Raw genomic sequence first — 23478 nt, 5'->3', positions numbered from 1 at the left:
CAGCAGTCACATGGCCACTAAAAGAAAAAACCTCAGAGGACAAGCTAGAGGGAAATGGACTTTGTTCATCTTCACCCTGCACATCAAGAGTACTTGTCAAACTATCAAGGTTTTCCCTAAAAATATCAACATTAGAGAAACTTCTATCAGCACTTGAAACATGTTCCACTGCTGCTAAATCGGGGCTAGGGTAGAAAACAGGGTCTGGTCCAGAGTCTTGGCTGTTATAATCACTAGCAGGATCAGGGACAGAGAGGCTTTCTCCTGGCATTTGGTAGTTGGCACCCTGTTCATTCTGTTCAAACGCTGCATTTAGAGGTTCATTCCAAACTTCATTTTCACTGGCGTCATTTTGGGAAGGCCTTTTCTCAACATAATTAGACCTATAGCCAGTGTCAGACTCCTCTCTAATATGTTGAACATAAGAAATCACCTCATTTTCCATAGTTTCCCGGGCTGTTTGAAAATGTATATCCGTGTCACTTCCTGGCTTCAGGAAGGAGCTCTTCATAGATTCTACAAATTGTTTGAAATGTTGGATTGTTGGGAAACTGACGCCCTCCACAACTTTGTTTTGTGTATGGCCCTCCCTTAAAATGCCAAGGGGGTGTCGATCATAACCAGTATTGGCATGCTCATGTTTTCGCACAAAAGGTGTGGAGGGGATCACAAAAAACTTGTTTGGCTCAAATCCTGATGCAGGGTTGCTTTGCACCCACCTCAGTTCAGCGGGACTAGCAAAAGGCCCACTACCCTCCTTTCTGTGGGCATGGGGGACAGGATCTCTCTGAAGGGAGACAAAGCTCTGGGGCCTCAAAGCTTGTATCTGATCCCTTTGATTTGAGTCATGGCCAGTGTTTGAAGATGCTCCATAATACAATGGGTCTGAGGTATGCTGGGCAAGTACACCTCCATAGCTGCTGAATTCATCATCACCGAGAGGATAGCCATGTGCAATATTGTTACCTAGCAGGGGATAAATGGACACCTACAATGAATTCATCTGGTTGATCATGCCAGTTCAAGTTAAATGGAATGAATGATATCAAATTCTAACCTTCTTCAGCAAGAAAACAAATGCAGCCCCGGAACAACAGAATACAAAGCCAAGGAACCCTGAAAAACATGAAAGTTAGACAAAAAGATAACTTGGGCCAAGATTTGCCAAAAGAACACTACTGTTCCACTTACCCAAATGGAAGAGCCATGGCAGTGAGTTCAACCACAGCGCCCAGTGACAGCAGTGGCAGCAGACCCTTGATTAAAACTACCAGCCCAGACAATTGTCACTTTGAGAGCCCTCCTACCTCGTCTGGAAATGGCATCTCAGCTCATTCATGGCCGAGTATTAATTGTGTAACTTTGTTTCACCTTTTGTTAAACCTCACCCTTCCTCCATGAAATTCCTCAGAGGGTTTGTGAGTGAGGAATGATGGGGAAAATGCAAGGGAGGATACTAAAACTTTTCAGATTCAGCCCACACTGATTAAAATTGGCTGATTGCACACAGCTGATGCTGTGTGGAAATCAACCTAATTACACAAACACAGGAGGAGCCAGGATGCTGTGTGCTGTTTGCTTTCAATATCACTAAACTTATCCAAAGATTTGTCTGGAAGATGATAGCTTAAAATACATCTGTTGCCTTCCACTGCATGTATTTTTAAAGTCTTGGGTACATGCAAATTAAATTGTACTTGATTGACAGAAAGATAGATTAAGTGTGATCATATTTTTGGAACATAGTCTATTGGGGTCACATTCAAGTCATTTCATAACATTTCATGAATAGACCTACTGACATGCTAAGCCCTTTCACCTAACCTAAAAAATGTAGGCCTTGAAATAGATCCATAAAAAGATCAATATATCTCCTGATAATACTAAGAGAGATTGACTCAGAAGTAGTGCTGAGTAGAAATTTGACCCATGTGAATGAAAGTCCCGAACCTTTTCTCTTGATCACTGGATCACTGGTTAACAAGTTGAAGGGTTAGCCAGGTCATTCAATCTCCCAGATTCCCTTTCACCTCCCTATTGTCAGTATAGAGAACTGCATCCCCGGCCTATGGGGCCTTTTGTCCCGCCAACCACTAAGTACCATCTGAATATCTAAAAACCCACTTCAGTTGAGATAATTATTAGAAGAAGCTAATTAGAGATAATACCACAATGTTTAGAATTCATCCCTGAATATTTTTTCTTCCTATCTTGTTGAGTGGCTGAGTTCCCTGACAGCCTGCCTGTTTACTGAATTAATGATGAGCTGTGTTTGTGGGTGGGGACAGGAGGTGGAAGAGGTTCATCGCAAAGAGGAAGAGCGATGCCGTGGAGCTGGATCTGAAGATGGACATTGCAAAGAAGCACTATGAGAGGAAGCGCCAGGGGGTCGCACTCGCCAAATGGTTGAGCTGGGTAAAATTTCGCAAGAAGACGCAGACTGGTAGGTGACCAGATTAGCATTTCTGAGCAAAAAAGGAATAATAATGACTAGTGTAACTGTTGTGGATTAACTTTTTTTTCCCCCAAACTATGACTGTACCAAGTATATCGCCAGAGAAAACATACACTGTGGTTAAGAACTGTGTCCAAACTGAAAGTCATTCGCACTGTACAACCACTCCAGTGACTCATTTTGTCCCCTATGCTTTCACTGTTTAACTCTATAACTTTACTTTCTACTTTTGGAAGCTCAACTTGTTTTGGAGATTGAATACAAACTACCTACATTTGTGATCATGATATTGTTACCATTGTCTATCCCACATCTTTTTTTCTTTCATAAACGAGATAAGATGGCAGAAATTGTGGTATTATATACTGTATTTATTCAATTCAAAAGTCTTATTTTGGGGAATTCAAACAAGATTTAAATTTCCTTTCCAACTCAGCTGCCATTGAGAAACTCAAGAGAGTTTTAAACGCTGTCTGCCTTAAACGCATCATAGTTGCATGGCGCTGCGCTGCGAAGGACTCAAAGAGGACAAAAGAGTACTTTGAGGTATGCCATTCAGACAATGAGATTGAGGACCTTTCCAAATTGTGTATGTGTTTGTGTGTGTGTGTGTGTGCGTGTGTGTGTGCACAGTATGTGTATTGATGCATTCATCGACCTCTGATGTACTTATCACTTCCAGAAGTTGGACATGGGTTTATTTGAAATGGGCAGCAAAGAGCATCAGACTGGGGAAGGATGGGATGGACTTTCGGCACTCCCTAGCAAACTCTTACTTAAGGTACCCGCTCCTACATCTTCGCAGTGTGACCACAGTATTTCTCTGTTACTCCACCAGTTTCTCCCTGTTGTATCCATATGGTTTACCTTATGTTTCATAAGTCTGATTAGCTCACTCACAGAGAGAGATGGCCCTGGGTTTAACTTCACCTCCTGGCCCTCCAGGCAGTTAGTGATGAGGTCATATCTGTTGCGTAAGACTTAAAGTGGACTTCACTGTAAACATGCTCCCAGTCTCTTTGAGGTCAGTTGATTAAAGTCAGTTGCGGCTTATTATGGTCTAATATGGCCCATTATCCATTACCATGGTAAAGGCTGTGTTTACAGGACGACTCCCTCTCAGGAATCTATCACTGTGTTTCAGAGCTGCTTCCCGAGTGTTTTGTGCACATTTTCTACCAGAGGAGTAGCATGAATAGCTTGTTTGTTGTTTCTATTAATAATATTTTTGTTTTATAATTCCTGAAATATTTGATAAATGTTTTATTCCAGCGCCTCTATATTTTACATTTATAACTATGTTTAAAAATCCCAGTGAGTATGCTATCTTAGTGGGATATTATTAGACCATCCAGTCTTAGCACCTTGTTTGTTTTAGCGCCTTGTTCTGGTGCAGAGTGCTAGGTTTTGGCATTGATTGTTCTGCTGTTTCTGTCCAGCACCTCTCTCAGTAAATAGTGCTTCAACATGACTATGTTTGGAGAAAGAAAGTGGCCTTGTACACATGTAAATGGCAGTGCCATGCACATTGGCTGTGGGTCAGAGGCAGAGGTGGCAGTTGCATATTTTGTTATTGGCGGCAAACTGCCCCCTTGAGACTGGCCACACATTCCCAAAGGGACAGCTATTCAGGACCAAAGATCAGTCAAGTTATCAGGGGATACAGGAACATGCACTTAAAGCAAACAACATTTTTCCTTGAATTTATCCCCACAGCTTCATGAACTGTCAAGCACTGATATTAGTTGCAGTGGGGATCATAGTCTGTACCAACATTCATTTTTTTGTGATTCTTGCATGTTTGGATAACAAAGTCTACAAATCATACTTCAAGCATATTTATGCATTTTGGCAATTACAGCAACTTGGAAGAATGTTTTTTTTGCAGGCAGTTGGCAGTTGGTTTGGTGGTGTTTTTTTCCTGCATAGAACTTAAATTGTGGAAAAAATGAATACCTTAAAGTGCTGATATATTTAGAGTTCCACTATTGGAAAAAGCATGTTGTATGTTTGTTTTCCCTCAGATCTTTCAGTATCTAGAGTTGCGAGACTGGCTGAAATGTGCCGAGGTGTGTTGCACATGGAAAGCCATCATCCGGTCTGGCTTGCTGTGGAGTCGGGTCTGTACCTCATACTGAGATTGATGCATTTAATTCATAATCGTGTATATTTACAAACAAACACTAGACTCAGGCAGGAGTATTAATGATTTCTCCAAATGTTTGGCTCTGCCAGATCAACTTCTCTGTGGAGAAAGACTGGATAACTGACAGCACGGTGAAGCAGATTCTGCAGAACTACCGCCCATTTGTGATCCACCTCAACATGCGTGGATGCACGTCCTTAATGTGGCCCAGCTTAACATGCATCAGTGAGTATTCCAGATTCTCTTGACAGATGTTTTCCAATGTTAAAAAAATACACATTTTGTATAGTTTACAGATGTACAAATGATAGTTCTCTCACAATAATATCAATAATTAGCCTAAGAGCTGAAAAGTTGATATAATTTTTCTATTTTTATGAAAAATACAACATTGACAAAACATAAAAGCAAAACTGAAAAAGTGAGTTCCTCCTTCTGATACAGACTGTTTTTCAGTGTTGATGGGAAAGTAGAAACGAAGAAGCCTTTTTAAAGTCATAGTCAAATAATCACTTCAGTCAAGACAGCCTGATGATCTGGTATTTCTGGGGCACTCTCAAGTGGCTCGGCTCCAGCTCCTCCTCCAGCTCTCCCTGCAGCTCCAGCGGTGTGTTCCAGAGCTCGGGGTCCGTTTGGTCCGGGTCCGTCTGGCTGCGCTGTCTGTCCTTAGGGCACTCTCTGTTGTAGGAATGTACATACTCCTCCACACTCTCCCCAGTGTGCTCAGGAGGGGAGTGACACAGCAGGCCAGAGTGCTTCACCACTGGGTGCAGACGCAGCCAGTACACCATGTAGTGGATGCTGAAAAATTGATTTATTTGTTCAGTTTTCATTTGCGTCAAACAAAGCTTGATTGCGTACTAGGGCTGAAAGACAGTGAAGGACAAAAAATTGAATTGCAATTATTTGACAGAAGTTAGAGAAGAGTTTTTCTTGTCATAAATTGTTTAGAACTTTAAAATTGATCAAAGAAAAGTGATTATGTTAAAAAAAACAAGATGTCAGTGTTCAGGATTTATTGACTTTGAATATGATGAAAGGTTTTCACCAATATTGTACTTGATTCACGGACCAAAGATTACCCGGAGGACTAAAACACTTTGTTTAGAAATCCAGTTTGGACGCCCCTCTATTTAAGCAATTGCAGCTTCTGCGATTTGGAAATTGCAGACGTTCACATTGCGATCAGTGCTCATGAGCAGAAGAACCCACCTGTAGTCACACACCCAGGGGTTTCCTCCCAGTTTAAGTTGCGACAGGAAGTACAGGTCTTCCAGAACGCCGTACTGGACGAAGTGCAGGCCGTTGTCCGACAGGTCCAGCTCACGAAGGTGCAGGAGGCCAAACAGGGAGGCTTGGAGAGAGAACAAGAAAGTGATGGATGGATGCAGCTTATATTTATCCGTTCTCCTTTTTTCTTTCTCAGCGGCCATCATTAGTATACTTATATTTAGACAGATCTGTTGCAGTGTATTATTAACTAAGAAAGGCACAAGCCAGTGGCCCTGTCAGTCAACTTTCACACTCAAGCTGGAATGTGTGGGCCGAGGTTCAGCTTCTGTCCGCATCACTTGAATGTATTATAATCACTCTGTGTCTGTAAGCCTCTCGTCTTCCCCCATCTAAATAAAGTTAATACTGTATACACAAAGATGGCAGAATGCCCGCTCCCCTTTAAAAAGTAAAAAAGGAAAGCAGATGTCTCCTACCAGCTGTATAACATTTCGTACAACTTTTCGGCAATCCATATGTTATCTATCAACCAAAGTAAAACACAACTCTATTCATGTAGGTTGGATATTACAGTGAATAGGAAGCACGTGATAATGATTAATAAGCATACATTATTCACTGAGATATTCCCTCTCTCTACACGCACATACAGACTTATACCTGTGTCGATGTGCTCCATGTTGTTACTGCTGAGGTTAAGAGTCCTGAGGCTCCTGGCTCCTTGGAAATTTCTGGCTCGGAGGTGATGGATGTTATTATGGGACAGATCCATATGAACAATATCTTCTGGAATACCTGTAGGCACCTCTGTTAGACCTAAAGAGAGAGGGAGAAGGGGTTATTTGTGTTAGTCAATCACATTTGGTCATTTTACATAAAAAGACAATTTTGCTTCATTCATTTGTTCAGTATTTGGGGTTACGGTGTTTTCTTCTATATGCATATTTGTCAAACCAGGGAAAAGCTCTGGTGAATCCAGATAGGAAATCAGTTTGAGACTCCCATGGGCACTCTAAGCACTGCAAGTACAGCAACTGTAAAACTGACCATAATCTGGGTTTCTTACTAAAGTCCAGGCTCTCTGCCAATAGGCTTACATTATAGCCGGAACACATGGATTGATTTTGTATTCTTAAGTGAAATGAAACTGTTTTTGCTTATTAGCTTTACCAGATAGAAAGAACATGTTTAGAAGAACTTTATTTAGCTAATACTTTCCAAATTTCCAAGTTCATAACAAGAGAATGACTAATAAAGTAGACTCATTGAGAAGTGAAGGAAGCAAGCAACATAACATAGAATAGAAAACACCTGCCAAAAACCAGCTGCCTCTCTTTACCCGTTCTGCGTCTGGCCCTGAAACTCCTTTGAGAAATGGAGGTTTTGTCGTTCCAGTCATGTGACGGGTGCGCTAGTTAATCATGAGCATACGTGTTCTCTGCAATGGAGCTCAAGAGGTATTTTTTCCTAACCCAGCTGTTACGTAAGAAACACATGTGCCGAACCTACACACTGAAACATAGTGAGGCACGGGTTTGCGCAATAGAGTGCAATTAGTAAAAATGATGTGTGAAAACAAAAGCTGATTGTGAGCTAACCTCTGCTACTGCAGTCCAGCCGTGGTTGGGGGAAAAGGTAGGTGTGGCAGGAGGTGGTGGCATCTGGTTTGTTGCGGAATGGAATGGGCTCTATAGAGTCTGTGGGGTCCGTTTGGTCGCCCTGTGGGTCGCCGGTGGGGTCCGACTCCCGACAGAGCAGCTCGGCATCAACCTGCTTCAGCTTTCTGCCTTTCTGCCTGACGGGCTCAGCACACCTGGCGGATGACATACAGGGGATACATGGGGATATCATGAGATGCATGAGGAAACTAAAGTGTTATTGCCAGTAAAATAGCTGAATAATGGATTTCTGTTGTCTATTCATCATTCTGAGACACTTTAATGACTTGTACACCTGTGGAATCAGAGCAATAGATTACTCTCTAGGGCTTTTTGTGGAGGCATTCACCTGGCATGACTTCCTAGATTGCGGTTGCTTGGGACCTGAAGGGTGCGTATGAGGCTATCCATTGGGCAGAGACAATTCCAGGGGTTGTCATAGAGACGTAGGTAGCGCAGGTTCGGCATGGGGATAAGGGCCTCCTCACTGAGCGTGCCCAGTCGGTTGTGCTGCAGCAGCAGGGTCGTGAGGCGCGTCAGGCCCTGGAAGGCCCCTTCCTCCACCATAGAGATCTGGTTCTGCTGCAGGTCCAGGCTCTTCAAACCCTCGAACCCAACGAAGGCCCCGTCGCGAAGGACCTTGATCCGGTTGCGAGCTAGAAGGAGGTGCTTGGGTTCTTGAGGCCAGGTCTTTGAGGGGGGGATGGAGTTGAGGCGTCGGTCCTGGCAGTCCACAAAGACGTCTCCATTTTCGGTCGACTCTGCGCAGTCAGCTGCCACAAGCCTGGAGGGGCCTGATCTGCTGTGGCGTCCTCCACCTCTTACCCTGACATAGTGTTCAAACACAAGAAAATTTTTTTGTCCACATCATGTTTCATGCATGGCTTGTCATGGTCTCTACATGGTCATTAGAGTAGGTGATAAACAGAATCAACAAATTGGACCCCAGAGTAAATCCGTACCTGTCTCGTGTGAGGCCTTGTCTCGCCCCTCTGAGGCCGCGACCCCTGCCTCCTCTCTTCATCTCAGTGGATGGGAGCAGCAGGAGGAGCCAGAGGGTCAAGAGGAGAGAGGAGGTCACATGCATCCTGAGTCCAGCTGGGATTGTCTTTTCAGTGAGAAGAGCTGGGGCCAAAGCACAAGTTTTGGATGGAAAGTGGGCTTGGAAACAGAAGCCAGGGGTTCTAGGTCAAGAGTGTTATTGTTGATGAAGCACAGCTGCTGTTTACCCTGCAGAGAGAGTTAGAGGTAGCACATTATATAAGAGACAGGAACAGTCTTAGAATGTATATACAGCTTTGAAACAAAGCAGAAAACCACGAGGCTCCCTGTTGTGAGGATAAATCCACCCTCAGTGGAATTCTATCAAAATATTTCTAATAATGCACAATATAGATTGACCACCAGCTTGTCTGCTCTCTGCTCTCTTAGGTCAATGCAGAAATCTCCAGGAGCTCAATGTGTCAGAGTGCTCTAATATCACTGTAAGTAAAACACTGTTTAAACAACTGATAATGTCTGGATGATTACATAATCCTCAATCCAAGAAAACCTAAATTCTTATCGGAGAGTTTCTTCATATCCCATGATCTACTTTACTATTTACTTGTGCTACGTACTTATGCACTATACTCCAATGTAAAATTACAACCACATGTGAATAAGGGGCTCTGTGGAAGGTGGGGCTGCATAACTTATAGTCAGTCAGTGTTCATCTTGACTGATGATTTCATCATTCTCACAATCTAGTGGTACGTCAAGCACATGAGTAACACACCACATGTCTTCAGTTTCTGGTGTGAATTTTCATTCTGATGTTGTATTCATTGTAATGGCCATTTATATATTTAGAGCAAATTATTTAACTTTTGTGAAAAACATTACAATATTGATTGAAAATTCAAGAATATACTTTTGTGATTATAAATATACTGTGCTTTACACACGTGTTACAGGTGCCTTGCTGGGAAGGTGAACAGGACTTGACATTTCTAACTGTGCTCTTTAATAGGACATGATGGTTCAGAGAATAGTCGAGGGCTGTCCCAGCCTGCTCTACTTGAATCTGTCTTGCACACTTGTGACAAACAGAGCTGTGAGAGAGCTGTCCAGGTAAACGTATACTGTCCCCCAGCTCACTCAGTGTCCAAATGATCCAAAAATTCCTGTATGACGCCCCCTTTCTGGCCTCCTGCCCCTACATTCCCAGAATCAGCCCCGTTTCTGTTCCTCCAAGACACAGCCAACTGCCAGCTTGTATTTCATGTCATGAAAACAAACAGCTTGCCCAGTGCCGTTATATCATAGTTATTTAGAGGAGTGGATGCTGCTCTCATAACTAAAATGGCTGACTTATGATTGCCATGTTATTGAATTTGGGGGTTCAAAGCATTTCAATTATTTCAACTCAAAACCTCAGTTTTCTGTCAGCAGCTCTCTTTCATGGTTACTATTGTTATGCAGAATATTTTGGAAAATTTCACATTTCCCCGGACAAAGTATCCACTTTCATTCAAAATGTGATGTTGTTATGTGTGCTGATGATGTGCACTGCTCCTTTCCAGAATACACCTCTGCACTTTTTACTTGGCTAAAAATCAACAGCAACAACAAAAACAAACAACAATAACCTACAAAAAGCTTAAACACACATAATTTGTCTTCGATTTCTTGTATTACTAATCTAACTCCTGGTTTTGGACAGGAGCTGCCTGAACCTCCAGTACCTGAGTCTGGCCTACTGCTATAGAGTCACAGATAAAGGTTTTCAGTACCTGAGCACAGGGAAAGGCTGCCACAATCTCATCCACCTCAATCTGTCCGGCTGCACTCAGGTCAGTTGGTATGCTCCTCTTTGTTCTGTATATATTCTCTCCTCTGTCCACTCCAGCTGCAGTCAGGTCACAGCCTTTAAATAAATGTAGTCACTCCTCTCTGCTTGGACTTGCGAGTCCCCTCCTGTCTCTAGCTGTACACAGGTTGGGGCTTGTACTCTAACTGTTTCCCCGGGAGAATGAACAGAGATCTGAAGGAGAGAGAGAGTGGAGGGTTGGGATTATACTAAAAAAACTCTGGCCCACCCACCCACCACGTGCACACTCCATAACATCACACACATCCACCTCAACATATAAACACACTTCCCTCTGGGAGTGTGTGTTGGTTTGGCTCCAGATGGTATGGTTTCACATTACTGGATGAAGAAAAAGTGAGGAGAGGGAGGGAAACTGCATGCAGGCAGCCAAATGGTTTAGATTCCAACATGGAGATATATATTCTTCCCTCTTCCTCTCTTTCCCTCCAGATGACAGTGAATGGGTTCAGATACATTTCTGCGGGATGTCCTTTACTCAAAGATATTGTGATCAATGACATGCCCACTCTGTCAGATAGCTGTGTTTTGGTAAGTATGTTCTAACACGTTTCAGGTTTAATGCAGGTATAGCATCACAGCTCTGGAATGTTCAACAGAGAATACCCAGCACAGAGGAATAGAATAGAATATAATAGAATATAATAGAATAGAATAGAATATGGGGCACCCCGGTGGCTCAATCGGTAGAGCGTGTACCATTAAGGCTAAGTCCTAATTGCAGTGGCACTCTCTACTGTGACTATCTAGTAAAGCAACATGCCCAAAAAAAGAATAGAATAGAATAGTGAATTCATGTTGTCAACTCATGAAGTATCTATTGTTCATATGCCTGCATTCCCTCACAGCAGAGAAGAAAGTTGCTGTCTCAGTCTTGTCTTGTCCAACAGGCTCTGCTTGCCAAATGTCGCTCTCTGTCTGCCGTTTCACTTCTGGATACTCCTCATCTGTCTGACACCGCCTTCAAAGCCATCGCTGAAGTTGCCAAACTCAAGACTTTCAGTACAGAGGGTGAGATAATTTTTTTTTTGAGTTTTGTGCGACCTGTAATTCCATTATGCACAGGAAAAGGCATAACGCTTGTTCTGTTATTCTGTCTGTTCCACACCTGTGTGTCTTCCAGGTAATGACTGCCTGACAGACGTCGGCTGGAAGGCCCTGTGTCGCAGCTCACAAGGCCTCCGCAGGCTCCATGCTGCAGAATGCCCCAGAATGACTGATGCCAGCCTCAAATATATGGCCAGCCTCAAGAACCTGCAGTACCTGGACATCTCACACTGCAACAAGTGTGTGTGTAAATCTTTGAGGCTGTGGAAATGCGTCTGTAACGTCTTTAGTCTGTTACACCCTGTATATTCAGTGAAACCTATGCTACACTCTTACATTAGATTGCATTACTTAATGTGTGTTTACTAGGGATGGGACGATATGCTTATCTCACGATATGATTCGATACGCGTTATGGTTCAATACAACCATGATACGATGTAATAAATAAAGGTTCAGTGACAACAAAATATGACAGAATTATGTTTATTTCTGAGCCACAGATCTTTCCAGCAATTTCTTGCCAGAATGTAAACAACAATTTAAAAATGTCATTACAAAGTGCAAATAATATAATTTGAATGGAGAGCTTGTGAAATGGTGATGGGTAAGCCGTCTCATTTGTGATTACTACAGCAGAAGAAAGAAAATGTAGCTAATATCGCGATTCATTTTCTGCCCCAGAATACGTATTGTCACATTTTTGTATTGGGATATATTGAATTTCAATATATAGTCCCATCCCTAGTGTTCACTGTGTTTGTATTTCAGGGTGGGCGATACAGGGATGCGTTATCTGACTGAAGGTTCCTCGGCCTCCAAAGTGCGGGAGCTGAATGTGACTCACTGCAGCCTCATCAATGACATCTCTGTCATGAGGATTGCTCAAAGGTACATGACTGCACACACTCACACAGATCTCACTCTGGTCTGTTGTGCAGTGACACTTAGCAGCTCTTTGTGTGTGTGTGTGTGTGTGTGTGTGTGTGTGTGTGTGTGTGTGTGCAATTCATCAGGTTGTGTAAACTGCACCACCTCAATTTGAGTTACTGTGAGAGGCTGACTGACGGCGGTCTGGAGTGGCTGAGTGGCAGCTCCATCTCCTCCCTTGACATCAGTGGTTGTAACATCCAGGATCAGGTGCTGTGAGCATGTCTGCGCTCACCTGTGGACTTTACAAATGAGGAAAATCACTGATCACATTCCCTCAGAAAGAAAATTATAAAGTAGCCCTTTTGGTGAACAAACTGTAACTTGATATTTGTATTTTTAGGGACTGGCCGCTCTCAAGGGAATTCACTTGAAGAAGGTGGTTCTCACCGAGTGTGTCTATATCACAGACATTGGCTTAGAGGTACACATCTAGCTAGACTGTAGACATGGGGACCAAATATGTCATTTGTTTAATTTGTGCAGTTGTTTCTGTTTCCATGACCCCCCCTCCTCAGAAGGCACCTCTGGTTGTCTACATGTAGATCTCATCAATTCACATCCCGTTTCTCATCAATTTCTCATCAATTCATCGTTCACCGTTTTCCTCTCTCTCTCTCTTCTCATTCTTTCCATTTGAGGGTAGAAGCTCTGCAAGCATGTGAGAGACCTGGAACATGTTGACGTGTCTCACTGTGTGGCTCTGTCTGACCTGGCCATCAGAGCGCTTTCGTTCTACTGCAGAGGTCTAGTCACACTGCGAATGTCAGGTTGTCCCAAGGTACACACACACACACACACACACACACACACACACACACACACACTCACTCAGTTTGAATTTTTGAATTCTTTGAATGTTCCCTGACTATAGTCTATCTGTTTCTCCTGTTCATTCATGCCACATTTTCCTGTTTTCTTCTGCCCTGCCTCAGATGACAGATATGGCGGTGCAGTATCTGGCAGGTGGAGCTCAGTACCTGCGAGAGCTTGATGTGAGCGGCTGTGTGCTTCTCACAGATCGCTCCCTCCGCCACTTAGAAAGGAACTGTCCTCCACTCAGCTCCGTCACCATGGCCTGCTGCAGCGGCATCTCCAAGTAAGGCACACACTTACAAACCTTCTGCAGTGAAAGTGCTGCAGTGAAAACACTACTGACCAGTGAATATCTCCATCAGGCTGGCAGCCTTGAGGCTGCAGCCACGTGTGCAGTACTGGGAGCACAGCAACGACGACCCTCCCTACTGGTTCGGATACAACAACATGGGCCAGATGGTGCAGCCAATCAGAAAACCCGGCAAGACTGATGACACTTGGGAAGGGGAGGAGCCAGCACTCGGGGATGACAAGAGCAGGAACTGAAGAGAGGGTATACACACAGGCCTCTATAATTCATAATTTTATAAAAACACAACTTTATATACTGGTCACATTGCTTCATATAATTTTTGACAATCACAGCAGACATCAATTTTGAGATCTTTTATGCTTTACATCAAGATGTATTATGAGCTTTCCATTTATAGCATCTCCAACAAACCATTTTTGCATTTACCCAGAATTTAGATAATCTACAAAAAAAATGCCTTTCTGTATCACATCTTCACATTTAGTCCACATGTTCAATAAACATACAGTACATATTCACATTTTTCAGTGTCAGTCACTAAGTTCTAGGAGTGCTTGGATTTGTTTTATTCAGAAATGCACAATGGCAATTTGGTTTTGTAAAATGGACACTTATGATTGGACAAAGCCAAGCCACTAGATCAGTGGGTCTGATCTAGCCAAACCTTGTGAGGTTTCAAGGTTTAACATATCAACAATCAGACATCCACAGCCACAGAATATTCATGTGTTTCCTGCGATGTTGGGAAGCTGAGACTGGATGTGTGAAAATAAACAAGCCTCTCCCAAAACGAGGCACAAGAGAGCCGAGCCACAGACTAATCTGTATTTTCATCAAGAGACAAAGGCTGGAGCTGCTCTACTGACAACAATTGGGACCTGAACTCTGTTGACACCCAGGGTGACGCAGGCTCTCACACTGCTTCAGAGACGTCAGCACTAAACTGAAATGAAGCTCATTTGGTGAAAACATTTATCGGTCCAAAACAAGTTCAGATCCTGCACAGCTCAACAGCACATTTGTGCCGATAACTTCTAGTTCTTTCCAAATACACAGAGAGGATTGTGGGAAAAGCATCTATGGTGTCAAGATTCGTAACATTCATTACATTTTCTTAATCTCTAACTTCCTTTTATGAATCAGATACTGCTCAATAACAATCCAGTGGAGAACAGGCATGATTTGAAGAACATTATGTTCTCAAGTGCTGTACACTGTGACTAGTGACTGACTGACCTAAATTTGCCTTTTAATGATGATAAAAATCAGTTTCCAATACACTGCTGATGGGGCAGCTCCAGGTTTTCTTTCTCGATGATGTCACAGATTATACAATCATAACAGTTTTAGACTTACAATTACAGTTTTATATTGCAGGCACATGAGTCATACAGAAGACATGCGAATTATAGACTCTTTTAGCTACTCTGGCAATATTGAGCATTACAAGTACAGTAATAATAAACATACTATTCTTAAAATATGGTTTTCTAATTTACATTTTGTGAAATGGATATCATTTAATCAATCAGTCATTCAAAACCCTATGCCAGTTCAGCATAAACCAACACTGGTGCATGGTTATACAGTATGCTTCACAGATTTACTGTGTGCACTGGTGACCCAGAATTTCCTCACTGCATGAACTACCTGAGTTTGAAAGACTTTAGTCAGGGAAAGGTGAATCCAGTCCTCAGGAGCTGCAGTGGTTATCTGCTGCTGAAGTGCCTTTTTTTAAGAATAAACCTCCAGTGCACTGACATTACAACCCTCCAAAAAGCCCATTGCTCATAACTCAGCTTCCAAGCTTCAGGGACTCAAACCAGCTTTGTGTCTTCAGCCTGACGGAGCCTCTGTCTGCCTGAGCCTTCACCCACTGCTCCGCCTGAGGCTCAGCGTTCATGTAGCCTGGGACAGAGGCACAACAAGAGAAACAGGGGGGCTGAGCAGAGTAAGTGAAAGGAGAACAGACTGGTGTTTGGCTGTATTATACTGGTTTAGGTGTTGGGAGAGTTTAGTAATAGACTTGACAGTAACACTGTCTTGGAGTGCAGTGCTATAATGAAGACTGATGATGACTCACCAGTAACTGTGGTTTGGCCCTTGGTCGTGCTGCGCTCCGCTCCATGCAGGGAAACCTCTGGGCTGATATCCACTGAGGCTCCACAGAGCTCCACCCCTGCTCTGATGGAGGAGGGGACGCGCACACACACTGCTCCTGAGCAACAGAAACATGTTACAAAAGAATGAGGGACAGAGAGATGAGAAGAACAGCAGGTAAAGGTAGTGGAGGGAGACTTAAGGTAGACAATTCAAAAGATATGTGCATAGGAAGGAAAATTTAGGAATGATTTGACCAATTGTGGGTAATAAGGCGATTAGCCCTCTCATACTATTTGATACTTCCAATCTGTTTACCTTCTTGACTGTGGAGTTCAGCGCTGCCAGTGTCCCCCACATAGACATCGATGTCTCCACTGTGAGAGGAAACCTTCATAGAGCCACTTGAGCCGTCTACAAAGGAAAAGCAAGCCCAAAGTGTTTTGGTATTTTTCTTTTTACCATCGATCAAAATAGACACTGTACTTAGTTCATTGTGCAATGCAAAATGAGAGAATCAGCTTGCTTACCTACAATTATATCTCCAGAAACGTTCTTCACAGTGGCGTTACCTTATAATCAATGAAAACACAAAGTCAGCATTAACTAGTGTAACTACCTGTCAATGTATTTTCAGCTCCTAGCAGACAGAGTACATAATATCTAAAAGGTAGAGACGATGGACTTGTTGACAGGGAAAGCGGGTCTTCACAGGCCGTGCTTACGGTAAACCTTCATCATTCAAGTTAACAATATAATTGTTTCCATATATTCTAGGAAGAGGGGCTCATCTACGTCAGGAAGAAATTAAAATTCTATATGGATGACACATCTTCCAGACTTCACACTACAGTGCTGTTACTGTCCTTGATCCAAATTCCTGTCTCCATTCATTTTATAGCTAACGCTTTTTACGACTAACCCAAAACAAACAAATAAACTAAATGCATTTGAACTACATATTACACTGTTTATTCCAAACTACAATATGTGAGCATGCATGTTTCATACAGTGAATACGCTTCATTATTATGTTATTTGAATTCATTTTGAAATTTTTACTTTACTTTTTTGTTTAGGGAAGGATCAAGATTTTAAGACACATATTGTAAATGTAATTACAAGGAAAATTAGCCAACAAAAAGCCATTTTTTATTTCATTGTGACTTTAAGAATTTGATTTATTGAGTTATTGATGTCTTTCCTGCGATGTGTATATATATATATATATATATACATATATATATGAAAAGAGGTATTTTTATTAGTAAAAATCCAACAGGTTGTATTTGTTCGTTGCTGTTAGGATGACAACCAGAATGCTGATGTCAAACTAGCTTCTCATTCCACACAGTTTGCAGAATGTTTATACTTTTACATTTTTGCTTAGCAGTAGCACTAACCATGCAGACACTTGACATGAGGGATAGCTATTGTTTTTTGTTTTTTTTCTCACCATGTACATGCCCCAGCTCCACTCTCCCAGAGGAGGAGGAGACAGAAGTGGATTCAGCATAGATGGCTTTGACTTTCAGAGGGCCATGCTCTGTTGACACGTTCATTGTGGTTCCCTGGAGCTTCTTCACATCCACTGCCTGTAAACACACACACAAACTGACCACCGAACAGCACTGAAATTTTCTGTAGTCTACTGTCATCAGCTGCATGCAGGGTGACCAAAGTCTTTTTCTGGCCTGGTACTGCCCCCTAATGACTGCTGAGTGTAACAACCAGCAAGGACCAGGTAATATGAAGCTGTAGACTCACACTGTCTCCACATGTGCTGATGTCCACGTTGCCGTGGATAGTGCCCACACCTGTAACATGTCCTCCATGGGACTGCACCTCCACCTGATGACCCTGTGAGGTGAGAAACAGCAGTGAGTGGAGGACAGGGAGCGAGAAAATGTCAGCCTGACCCCAAGTCTTAGATTTCAGTCTTATTTCACATTAGGTTCAGAATACAGACAGTGGCTTTTTATTTGACATTTGAGAGAACTCACTTCTGCTGTTGTACGACAAAACAGAAAATACTTTTTAAGATGCATCTGCTGCAATAAGCATTGGTTTTGATGTGTTATGATGTAGGCTAGCCCACCTTGACAGAGTGGAGCACACAGTGGCCCTTCTCAGTCTGCACCTTGCAGACATCACACTCCATTTTCTTGACTTGTACGCTGCCTTCTCCTTGAGTAGTAATGTAGAGATCTGACACACAAAGACACACAGACACAAACTATTAAAGAAGACCAGTGGAAGACACAATTAGTATCATTACTGATTTAAGCTGCTGCTTAAATTAAAATAGCGGCCACTGTCTGTTTGTAGTTGGTTTTGAAACCATTAGTGAGGGCTTGTCATCCACGCAGACACGGGGCATCAGAGGGGGGGCACCCTGGTGACCTTATCATGTTATACCATAGAGGATACTCACTACTTTTGATAGGTGCTGCCAGCTCAACAGACACGTTGCTGTTGACCTTCTCGGCCAGGATAACCAGCTCTTTGCTTTGGTCATCATAGTGCACGTGGAAGTTATCCAGCTTGACCCCCTGGTCGGCGCTCGTCCCGTGGACTGTGATAAAGGCTCGGTTCGCCTCGGGGAAGGCGTGCGGGTCCAGCGGCCGGATGGAGATGTTGCAGCCCAGCTGGACCCGCACCGTGCTGAACGGACTCACCACCAGAGTCCACTGCTTCAGAGGCTTGTTCACCTCTCTGCATGTCGGAGGCGCTGACCTGGTGCAGGGAGAGGAGGAGAAGGAGCGCAACGTGGGCACACACCGGGGGGAGAGTGGGAGTGTGTGTGGACTTGCTATCAGGGATTGGCAGCGCAAGAGTCCAACACAAACCCGCTGACTTGTCGAGCACCGAAACATCTCGGTCACCGCCGGTAAACAAGCCGCACGAGCCGAATCATCCACATTTCACACTGCTGACGTTAGTTAGTGTGGTGTAGGTGGACTGGAAACTAACTACTGAAGTAAACAAGACTCTTTTGGTCAACATGGGATGTCACACCAGTGTCAAGCCACTTAGAATAAACATTATGTTTTCCGGTCAGAATTTTCAAAATAAAACCCTTAACGTAAGTAATAAAATGATCAAAGTATAAATATAGACTTTATTCAAGGAAAAATATGTAGTAAATTAATTTGTAATGTATTTTTTCCAAAATAGCCTATTCATACCCATACAAATCTGATTTTTTTTAATCCAAAATTCTGCTGCTAAAATTTACTAAGATTCTAATAAACAAAATTAGCCCATACCAGACAACTGGAGGATGTCTATCCATTTGATTTGAACTCACAGCAGTGGCACAGTCGTTCACCTGTCTCAAGTCCGCTAGAAAAAGCCACCACCGAAATACCCTGTATAGACCAGTGGTCTCCTTTCAGAGCCATATATGCAGGTTTTTGTTCCAGCCAACACTATAGCAGATGATTTCACATATTAGTTCCCCCTTTCTGGTTGAAAGTGTGCTAATGAATGAAATCAGCTGTTGTAGTGTTTGATTGGAATGAAAACCTGCATACACATGGCTCTGGATGACACATGGTTGGAGACCACTGCTGTAGGTGTAGGCTACTTGCCATCTATAATAGACTGCCCAAAAATTCACAAAGACTCATAATGTATGTCAGACATCTTAGGATGTCGTTTTCAAACTTTTGATTATAGACCTACAGAGTCCATGGGCTCTGGTGAGATTTGGGCTTTTGGTCAGGTGTAGGAGCTTGGTCATATTTGGGACAATCTCTCCCCAAAGAGATTGTCAGCTTTTGAAGGCCGACTCGTCAAGTTCCGGTCGTATTCTGCGTAACTCCGTCTAGCTTGACGCAGCCGGATGTCTCAGTCTTCTGTAACCTTTAGGTAACCATCTATGTAGTGACCGCCCTCTTCTCGTCCTGTCCAATCACACGCCGTCCTGCGCGTGACCACAAACAGGTCGAAGGTCGATGTCTCCACAAAGGATACTGGGAATTTGAGTCTTAAGTGGGTAATGTTTTCGTCGTCGAAACTCGTTTTAAATTTAGAGCGTTTTAACATAATCACTTGTAATATATTTCAAAAAGTGTAGGCCTTGAAATATTTGTCCAAAACATTCACTCTTTTTTAGTTCGGCCCATTTTCCTGTGGTGTTAAAATAACTGAGAGCGTGCCTCATAAATAATGCAAACCGGTAATGTCTTATTTCCAAGAATCTGTGGTTGCATGCTTGGTTTCATAATATTGGCATACATGTCATACGATTTGTTGGTTATTTCTTTTGTATTGTTTTTGTTTTTTTGTTTTTTTGTTTTTTCAAAGAAACGAATGCAGAACTTTATGTACATTAGTTTTATTCATCTCAAAATAGCAAACTAAAGTATAAAACATAGCAAACAGGTTAAATCAACCATCAATTGACATTCCAGTACTGTAATAAAATATAGCAGTCTCTCTATTTCTCATTGGCTACCCATGAGGTTTGCGTTTATTGACTGATAGAAAAATAACTCTTCACAAGAGGATTTCTCTTTCTCGTCATAGAACAAAGTCTACCTCCAACATCAAAACATTTAATTATGACACATTAATGGGTTATGAAGAGATACTCTGAAATCAAGAATAACCTTTGTAAGTATTATGTACACCCTTCCTCAGTGTAATATGCTTCATCTTTCAACATAAACAGAACAGTATTGCAGAATAGCCTGTATCACCACGAGGCGGCAGCATTGTGTCAATAGTGTACAATAACACATCTGGCGTTGGGAAAGTAAAGGACAGTTTGAGAGCTTATGGTTGAAGTTAGAAGTTATGATCACCCTTTATGCTTGGAAATGTCGTTCCATTTTCTCTTCAAGCATGCCCAGATAGTCAAAGCCAATCTAGCTCATGGTGCAAAGCCCTTTGGTCTGATCATCATTCTGACAGTTTTAAAAGACTGCCTGTCACTGGTGGGATAATACTCTGTCGATATGTTGTGCCACGTCCCCCAGAAGATCCCGTCCCGGACCCCTTTGTACTTCCCCACATAGTACTTCCCATTGAGGTTTGCTGCCATGCAGGCATCAAACCACCAGCCTGAGCTGTAGTAGGCCCCACAGTTGCCTGATGGGTAGCGGTCGTGGTCCCGGTCTGGGGTGGTGAAGGCCCTGTTGTTGTGGTCGTACCTTGTGCTGAAGCGCAGGGCGTCCCCCGCAGAGCCTGAGTAACCACCTACTGTCAAGCGGTAGCGCAGTCGCTCGCTTGCCACCCTAAACTGCCCATACTCTGCATATCCCATCGCCCCCTCAAAGTCCTCCAGCTCCACCCGCAGGACCATGTCCCTGGCCCGGGTCAGGAGGTGGATCTGCTCGTTACCCAGCCAGAACTCCCCTCCGTCCAGTTCCCCGAAGCCCGACCGGTACTCCGCCCAGGTCCGGTTGAAGCTCACCCTGCCGTCCTGTCTGCGCTGCAGGACGGTCCAACCCCCGCCCTGCAGCTCCATGTCACACAGCACTGGGAAAGTTCTGTTACGTAGGTCAGGGGTCACCAGGTAGATGCCGCTGTTTTTCTCCCCCCTGGTCCTGTGGTCAGAGCAGTCTCTCTTTGCCGTGGCAACTGAAGACAGGAAGAGAATGCTTTATTAATGACTAGCAGAAATGATCTACATGATAAATGGGTTTCTTTTTTTGCTCAAAGCCCCCTAAAGTGGGCCAGTATAAAATACAAATCCTCTTGACCTTTATCAGATCAAGCCTACAGTTACGCTGCATAATAAGGAGGCCGTTAGTTGTTAGTCTAAAGGGTTTCTAGTGTTTGAACTCATGTAACTTGGTGTGTTTGGATGAAAAATCCATAAGATTGATTTGATATCTAATTAATCATTTGCTTTAAGGCACGCTTTACTGAAGGATGTTTCAAAGCTGTTTAGTCTGACTAAGACTGCACACTTGTGGTTTTATCCCTACTCACCACTCAAACTCTGACACATGCATTTTGCACACATATGCAAATTCCTCATATGGCAAAGAATAAGCCACAATGTATGTTGCAAAGATGATGATCTCAGTCCTCCATGGAGGCTCATATTATATTATACTAGGCTCATTAGTAATCACCCTGTCTTGTGGTCTTCTCACTTAAAATCCTCTTAACGCTTTGTTTGGTGATATTGATGTCATACCAATTACTTTGATCGAGTAATAAAATGATAAGCACTTAGAGTATGATATACAATAAAACTGATTCTTTTACAGTTTTCTCTCTGCATGATATGCAGAGTCCTTTGTATAAATACTAAGTTGGGAAAATGTAATGTCATCAAAAGAAATTCACTTTTTACAAGGTTGGTTGTAAATTTCATAGAAATTAATTTGTATTTGCCTGTTTTGCCTAGTGAACTTTAGAACATTTCTTAGTGTTGACTTGTTGAAACAATGCAGCCATTAGATTATCGTATAAAATTATGTAATACTTTTTCTTCTGCCATTATTTCATCTGGTATACAAACTAATACAAACATAATACAAGCAGTGACAATAATAACTAATACATAGTGAGAAGGTTACTGAGATACCGGCACACTCTATGTGTAAATTCATGGTAGTGTGTGCATACAAAGACAAAGCTTGGTCAAGCACTGTGACATTATGCAAACCATATGTCTTGCCTTTAGATGATATCAGTGTCGAGAGCTGTCTGTCTCCCTGGCTCCCCTCAGGGTTTTTTGGATGGCTTTTCAGATGCCTGTCCTGTGGCTTTCCATTTCCCAGGCTGTTATTCAGGAAAGCGGCCACCTGGTTGATCTTCACACGCAGCTCTCGTGCGCTGGGAGTGGTGGAATCAGGAAAGGGACTGGGAGAAGGGGGTTCAGGGCTGGAGGTGGCAGGGGTTGTTGATGTGAAGTCAGAGCTGAGACTCGGGTTGAGAGTGGAGATAGTTTGGGGAGTGGTGTCACGGATGGGGCCATAGCTGACGATTGTCATTTTATCTGGCTTTGTAGTTTGGCTGGGTGCTGTCTCCTGTAGACTCAATATTATCTTTGTCTGTAAGCTCGAGTCACTGTTAGTGACGGGACTAGTTGCTAGATTTGGTGTTGTGGATCCTGGACTGGTGTGAGGAATAATACTTGGGTGAAGGGTATCACCGGTGTTTTTGTTTGGTCTTGTGGTCCTTGGGGTTGAAGCTGGTTGGCTGGTTGTTTGTGGCCTTGGATCAGACACGATCCTGCTGTTGGGGCGAGGGAGGCCAACCTCCAGGAAGGGACTAGTAGAGGTCTTTGGACCCAGGGTGATAGTTTTCTTCGCGTTTGTCCTGAACTCTGTGTCCCCCTGGGAAAGATTCTGGTCAGTAATCTTTTTTACAGGGCTAGAAGTAGGTGCATCAGTTTGAGAACTTTGGATGCTGTCCAAGGTCGTCCCGCTGACTGGAGGAGAATCAAAATGTGTTTTGGTGTTTGGGCTTGGCTTTGGTTTGACTGCAGGTCTTGGCTTTAGAGGTGGTGTTGCACCCGGTTGGGGTCTAGGTCTTCTTGGTGGCCAATGTCTAGGTGGGGGCTTCGGTTTGGGTTTTTTGTCTGATTCTGGTTCAGGGTTTTGATCAGGTATAGATTTAGGGTTTAACTGAGGCATTTGGTCAGGCCTAGTAGTTTTAAAATTTTGGTCAGTTTTAGGCTCTTGGTCAGTTTTAGGCTCTTGGTCAGTTTTAGGCTCTTGGTCAGGTGCAGGACCTTGGTCAGATTCAGACTTGACATCTGGTTTAGTTTTTTGGCCAGTCGGAAACTGCGGATGTTTGTGTTTTTGGTCAAGTTTAGGCATTTGTCCAAGGTTTGGATCAGTTTCAGGTATTTGGTCATGTTTTGGTTTTGGTTCAGTCATAGACTTTCGGTCAGGATGGGGCCTTTGGTTAATTTTGGGCATTTTGTGGCTGGGTTTAGGC

The 23478-nt window shown here is 43.1% G+C and overlaps 3 protein-coding genes and 1 pseudogene across 3 annotated transcripts; 1 reads left to right on the top strand and 3 right to left on the bottom strand.

The window, feature by feature from the left end:
* The first annotated feature begins 879 nt into the window (after window positions 1-879).
* On the top strand, window positions 880-13785 carry fbxl13 (F-box and leucine-rich repeat protein 13). The gene is made up of 18 exons (XM_078283058.1): window positions 880-890; window positions 2289-2443; window positions 2892-3001; window positions 3138-3236; window positions 4480-4575; window positions 4691-4826; window positions 8924-8976; window positions 9504-9604; window positions 10197-10326; window positions 10797-10895; window positions 11255-11375; window positions 11488-11650; window positions 12183-12302; window positions 12428-12551; window positions 12685-12765; window positions 12988-13122; window positions 13277-13440; window positions 13520-13785. The coding sequence occupies exons 1-18, from the start codon at window positions 880-882 to the stop codon at window positions 13701-13703; spliced, it is 2082 nt and encodes a 693-aa protein (XP_078139184.1). The 3' UTR covers window positions 13704-13785.
* Window positions 4425-10387, bottom strand: LOC139927623 (leucine-rich repeat-containing protein 17-like). The gene is made up of 7 exons (XM_071919861.2): window positions 10267-10387; window positions 8455-8722; window positions 7842-8318; window positions 7433-7647; window positions 6495-6650; window positions 5814-5955; window positions 4425-5402 (listed from the first exon to the last, which is right to left on the bottom strand). Exons 2-7 carry the CDS (start codon window positions 8577-8579, stop codon window positions 5120-5122), a joined length of 1398 nt encoding a protein of 465 aa, XP_071775962.1. The 5' UTR covers window positions 8580-8722; window positions 10267-10387; the 3' UTR covers window positions 4425-5119.
* Window positions 13786-13968: 183 nt separating the features above from the next.
* On the bottom strand, window positions 13969-18557 carry fam185a (family with sequence similarity 185 member A). Its single transcript, XM_071919160.2, has 8 exons — window positions 18005-18557; window positions 17669-17778; window positions 17338-17430; window positions 17027-17165; window positions 16101-16142; window positions 15889-15984; window positions 15554-15688; window positions 13969-15378 (listed from the first exon to the last, which is right to left on the bottom strand). The coding sequence occupies exons 1-8, from the start codon at window positions 18444-18446 to the stop codon at window positions 15266-15268; spliced, it is 1170 nt and encodes a 389-aa protein (XP_071775261.2). The 5' UTR covers window positions 18447-18557; the 3' UTR covers window positions 13969-15265.
* Window positions 18558-19991: 1434 nt separating this feature from the next.
* Window positions 19992-22526, bottom strand: LOC139921350 (fibroleukin pseudogene; annotated as a pseudogene).
* Window positions 22527-23478: the final 952 nt, after the last annotated feature.

The sequence above is a fragment of the Centroberyx gerrardi genome, chromosome 4 (genome assembly GCF_048128805.1).
Source record: "Centroberyx gerrardi isolate f3 chromosome 4, fCenGer3.hap1.cur.20231027, whole genome shotgun sequence".
Taxonomy (NCBI): Eukaryota; Metazoa; Chordata; class Actinopteri; order Beryciformes; family Berycidae; genus Centroberyx; species Centroberyx gerrardi.
Note: the sequence above shows the minus strand (reverse complement) of the source record. Positions and strands in the feature narration are given on the sequence as shown.